At 45.0% G+C, this 6,000-nt stretch overlaps 1 protein-coding gene across 7 annotated transcripts in view; it reads left to right on the top strand.

Moving 5' to 3' along the window:
* Window positions 1-1,409: 1,409 nt before the first annotated feature.
* The window catches only part of LOC106653041 (nephrin-like), an 81,668-nt gene continuing 77,077 nt past the window's right edge, over window positions 1,410-6,000 (top strand). For all 7 annotated transcript variants that reach the window (XM_023462513.1, XM_023462514.1, XM_023462515.1 and 4 more), the window contains exon 1: window positions 1,410-2,309. In XM_023462513.1, coding sequence (XP_023318281.1) covers window positions 2,249-2,309 — 61 coding nt within the window. In that variant the 5' untranslated portion in view covers window positions 1,410-2,248. The remainder of the gene's footprint in view (window positions 2,310-6,000) is intronic.

Here is a 6,000-nt window from a genome sequence, read left to right as displayed (position 1 = left end):
ACAATTCGAGTGTGTATAGGCATAGACGCAAAGGCAAACGACCTCCTCAGAGACACTTTAGGCCTGCATCTCGGCACGCGAGATTATTGAGTCTACGTGGGGTTCTTGACTTCTGTACGTATATATTTTGAAACGTGCCTCTTGGAACAAAATCCGTTGACACCATGGCGATGAGTTTAATTAAAAATGATTTTCTTAAGCAAGTTATACAAGAGCTCTTTAAATGCTCACAATTTTGAACTTGAACTTGACGCTTTGCACATAGTGCAGCAGTTTACCGCGAGTATATAAGAGTCTAATGACGTTAAAGTTAAGTACTAAATAGTTGGAAAATATCTGAAAATTGCGAGGGAATACATATAGCGATCGATTGTTGTCAGAACACGGGTATGTATTGCAGAACAATGTGTATAAGAGCGCGTGCAGTGCCCCGAAGTAGTATCGAAACTCGATAGAGGGTCGATTGCGATGAGAATCGCAGCTTAAATATCGCTATACCGCACACGCGAATCAGTGTTAAAGCAGCAGCAGCAGCAGCAGCTTGCCTAATAGAATGTCTTATTAAACTCGCGTATCAGTGCGCCCCGCTCATTCTATGGATAAAACGAGCTGCCAGCTACTCCAGATAGATATAAGTACAACGAGAGAGGCATATAAGCAAGGTAAGAAAAGAGAAATGCTCCCGCGAAGGTCTTTGCCTCGCTCAAAGCTGCAGCGGCGGCACAACAGCAGCAGCCGTACGCGCGGAGAGCTAAAATAAGAAGCACGAGAAGAGAATTATAATTTTTAAGGAGGATCAGAGGCGCGCGCGTACACATCCCCCCTACTACGTATAGCATGCTCTATAGATATAATACGGTGTTATATATACATGCGAGTCGTCGACCAAGCCGTGCACTGCAGCCTGCAGCTGTATAACGTCTATATATGTGCGAATAAATATATAGGTATGTACCTATATAGGTACGCGCGTGTATACGTGGTATACATCGTATATCCGCAGAATCGAGGCTGCTGCTGCTGCTGGTGCTCCTCCTAGCGCACCACAGACTCCGCTGCTGCTGCAGCTCGCCTCGCTCTCGCCACCGCCGCTCATGCTGCTGCGTTCGAGTTTTCGGAGCGAACGCGGCCAAAGGGACAGGCAGCGCCAGCCGACGGCAGTAGCTAAGTTATAAACTCGGAGTCGACGGCGGCGGCGGCGGCGCGTGAGCCCAGCCCCCGCCAAACACGCGCGCCTGCCTCGCAGTGCTCGGTGCTGCTGCTCTGCTGTGACTCTCCTCCCTCCCTCCCTTTTCTGGTGCGCGCGGCCGCCGTTGCCGTTGCTGACATCGCCGCCGCCGCCGCCGCCGCTCCACCGCCGCTGCTGCTCTCTGCGCTGCCTTTCGCACTAGTCCCGTGCGTGCCTCCGTACTGCCGACATCCCATTTTTGCGTATATCAAACCCACGTATAGATACGCACTCACTGCGCTCTCCATACAGCCACTCGCTGTGCCGTGCTGCACTGTCACTGATATTGCTCTTGGTCACACGACACCCTATCGTTTCTCTCTCTCTCTCTGTGTCAGACACAGAAATCAAAAAGTTATAAGAGTGTGGTCAAATCCACCGATAGTAGTGATTGAATTGAATTTCGTTTTCGCGAAAACGTTCGACCGAATCTCCCTCTCTCTCTCTCTCTCTCTCTCTCTCTCTCTCTGTTGCAGTCGAAAGCGACGTGTGCGGTGTGACTTTCGTGTCCTGTATATGTATGTAGTAGATATTGGAGCACTTGCGGAAGCAGTTAGGTACACAGCTGCAGTGTCGGAGAGGAGATAGCAGGTAGATGTATACAAAGGATATACATCTCTGCCAAGTGCCGTGCAAAAAGTGGCTCGTGTAACAATAATAACAACAAAAGTCTCTACATCGTTTCTGTGAAAAAAATTTCGTTTCAAGTTCGTTTTCTGTGCGCGTGTGTGTTTCTCGATTATATATAATTTGCGAATATATAAAGGGTGACGTTAATATGTTCAAAGATGATAATGTGCCGCGCTCCTAGTAGCAGCTGACGATATGATTCTCCGAGTGTGACAACAGTGCTGAGAAGAAGAGATAATAAATTGTGTGCGCAAAAGTTGCTTGTATGCCATTTGACCGGTCACATTCATCAAGGAGGCAACAACACCGGCACAACAACAACAGCAGCAGCAGCAGCTAGATCAACAAAAGTTTCTTTCTGCAAGTGATGAGTGATCATAGTGTGAAGAAATGTCTGCGAGGATCAAGCTGTCGTCCTCGTGCACTGTTTTACAATGCATAATCCTTCTGTGTAAGTGTCATCCAGAGCCTTAACTTTCGACTTTTCGCGTCTCTCTGTCTGTTATTTTGCATCATCCTCCCTCGTCCCCCCGCTCGCACTCCTCCACGAATTTCCCAAAGTTCACGGAATAGAACAACGAGAACGTGCAGCTTCACTGATGTATGTCTCTGTGTGCATGTGTATGTGCGCGTGCTACGTATGATACGACTCGACGCGGACAAAGAGCGTAAATACAATTCTCTCTGACGAATAATTCATCCCGAAAAGCTGTCTCTGTCTCTCGGCGTGTGCATACACCTACTACGTTTAGTTCTCTCTCTCCCTCTCTCTCTGTGTTTGTCCTGCATAAATCAACACGGCGTACACAGGTTGAAAATATACGTAAAAGCACGCGCAGGAGCTGTAGCAGTAATAATAGTAGCAGTCGATATATTTATATTCCGCGATGCTTTTCGATGCTTCGCTCCTCTGATGTATCTTCGGGTACCTCGGATGAGTAATTAGGTCGAATAAATGTTTTGGGCGGCCACGAATATTTGAGTAATATTCGTGGAATTATCACGCGCGCGGACATCGGTGAGTAGGTCACGAAGATAAAAGAGGATCGCGTGCCTGAGAGAGAGAGCTCATCGATGTGTGTGCATCCAAAAATCCCCGTTGCTTCCGCTGCTGTTATATGCAGCAGAAAGAGCGAGAGAGAGAGAGGCAGAGGCGCACAGCACAGAGTCAGTGGTGACAAATGACGCTGAAAATTTGTTAATCGCCCGCTGACGCGACGCTCGCGCGCAGCTCGACGACAGCTACGACGATTTTGCACGGTTGCTCACGCGTGTATATATGACTGGCGCCGACCAATATGTAACATTTGCGTCAATCATCGGGGGACGCGCGCGCGCACGGGGCTATGTGTGCACTCACCCACCCACCCCCGCGCGTGATCGCACGTCTCTATACTGCAAATTCATCGACCTATGTACACTACGCACACACGCATACGCAGGAATAGAAATTTCGATGGAATTTCCATTTGGAGTAAGAGTATTTTAGTGCTCTGTTTAGCTCTCCTATAGTCTCTCTCTATTACATACAATATATACTGCTACGCTGATTAACCCGGAGGTTCACGGGGTCAATTATTGCGCGCGCGCGCGCTCGCGATGAGCACTTAAAAATCGCGGCTACGCAGTCGAGGGCTGCTATACACTCCTCCCTGATACTGCTTTCCTCTTCTCTCTCTTCGTCATTAGCGCATTATATACTTGCGCTATATGCTATATAGATCGAGCAAGTGCGATATATCGCGCATATTATATTATTATACAGCTGTGTGGCGAAGATGGTAGGCGGTGGTAAAAAAAAAAAATTACCTCGCGTTCGTGGGAGAATCCCACACGGGGCAGCACACCGGAACACGCTTTAAAGGAGGGCTTCTTGCTCCTCCTTTGCGCGAGCGATAGGTATACATACACTGCACAAGCACGCACAGTTTTAAAATCTTAAAGACTACTAGCCTACGACCGGAAACTTGGCCTTGAGTGTGTGTGTGTATGCGTGTACGTTATATCGCACCTGTATACATCTCCGTGATCCTCGCTCACTCATTAACATATATTTCTATATATATATATAGCGTCGAGGAGGGAGAAAGAGAGGGCGTACGCACACATAGACGCAGTGCAGAAAACGCGTTTTGCTTATTAAGGAATATCGCGCGCAACTACGCTACGACGACTGTCTTACCTCATAACCGTCGCTCGCCTTATAATAGCTGCTGCTGTTGCAAGTGTGTATGGTATATCGCATAGATTATACGTGATGCGCGCGGCTAACAAACATTCAACGTCTTTTCGTTTCTTTTTTTTTTTTTTTTTTTGCACGCGCTTATTTACTTACTTCGGGGAAACGCACCAACGAGCTCAACAACAACAACTATCACGATGACTGAATTACGCTCTCCACGTTGTTCTACAGCGATCCACTGTGTATACGGCTTATGTATTATTTTTCTTTACTTCGGCCAACGGACTTTTTTTATAATTATGATTTATTCATTCGATTCCACGTACTCTTTCATTAATGCTCGGGTATATATTCAATAATGCCTTTTAATGCACTTTTTGTGTATGCATGCGTTTGTGTCTCTCTTTCCCTCTGTGTCTGTGCACACATGCGATAACAATAATAATAATCGATACTTTGGTTGATTAAATCCTCGTATACATTATTGCGAATATGACGAAGAGATTAATTCGAGCAAAGCGTAAAATGCACGATTTCAATGTACTCGCTACTGCTCTCGCCTATATTAAATTTTAATATGGTAAATAATATATTTTTTCCTTTTTAGCTTTATCTCTCACATTTGTGCTTATCCGACGCATTTTTCGTCAGAAAAACGATCGATGTTTTACACAGATAAAAGCGCGCTCGCGTGCACTCAACGCACAAGAACTTCTTGAACTTTTCGACTGCGCGGTGTAGAGAGAGAAACGGATTTGAAAAAAAATTTTTTTTTCAAAAACGCCGCCGTGATTGTGTGCCTGCGCGTCGAGATTGTGCCACCACGTCGTGCGAGCTTTTGTGTATACGCGTGCGCGCAGAGGAAATAAAGTTCTTTTTTTACAAGCTTGATGTAACGTAGTTCGCGTCGCTTGCCTAGCTCCGTTTTGTATGAAACTTGTTAGGCTTTAGTTTTTCAACTCTATACTTTCACTGTTTCATCGTTTTTTTTCCATTTTATCTATCCTGGGAGAGCACTTGAACAATTGCGCTAAACGATTTTTTCGTAACTATTGCTGGTCATGAATTTTTTATAGCGATACTGCTTAGCTGCTCGCGCAAATGATATACACTATCTCTTTATGAATACTATGAGAAATCGAGAGCGTATTGGGAGTCCTGTTTGTTTGCGGCTGGCCCTCGAGCACACGTGCATTATATACGTCAGGTAGTAGAGAGCGAGTGAGAGAGAGAGAACGCGCGCGAAAGAGAAAAAAACTTACGCCTGCCGTAACGCAGAACAATTTATACAAATCTCAGCAAGATAGACATATACACACGTATATACACAACAATGGGTATGTGTGCGGGGCTACGTTATGTAGGAGCTTAATTTATGCGCCATCTGATAAATAGCGCATGTTTACACGCGAAAGAGAGAGAAAGAGAAAAAGATATTATAAATATGAACGCGTGTTTGCATTTGTTCGTCGCATATAGTCCTCGTAGTTGTTGTTGTGTTGCATACGAGAGAGAGAGAGAGAGAGAGAGAGAGAGAGAGAGAAATAAGTGATAATGTATTTTACGAAAGTTCATAATAACCGTCACGCAGATCTTGTTGAATACTTTTTCTCACAGAAATCAAGGGAAAAACTTATTCGTGTACGCGCAGGCAACCTAATCGAACCGACGAAACGAAAAAGTGGATAAATGAAATAATACGGTGCTACATAATCTTATGTGCTTACGAGGTGTTATGAAAAGTACGTCTTAATACTGCTTTAGTTTTATAGAAAAAGTTGCGAGTGTATATTAAAAAAAAAAATTTGGTCAAACTTCCTATGGCGTTTGTGCTCCGTAAAAAAATAAAGTTTAACTATTTAAATTTCGTAAGCGTAATATTGCGGCAACTGCACTCGAACATCGTCGAGAGACTTTTTATAAAGTACAAAAATGTTGTCGCAAATAAATATTTACAAAC

This window comes from Trichogramma pretiosum, unplaced genomic scaffold, assembly GCF_000599845.2.
Source record: "Trichogramma pretiosum strain Unisexual culture from Peru unplaced genomic scaffold, Tpre_2.0 scaffold8, whole genome shotgun sequence".
NCBI classification, from domain to species: Eukaryota; Metazoa; Arthropoda; class Insecta; order Hymenoptera; family Trichogrammatidae; genus Trichogramma; species Trichogramma pretiosum.
This window is presented reverse-complemented; position numbering and strand designations above follow the sequence as displayed.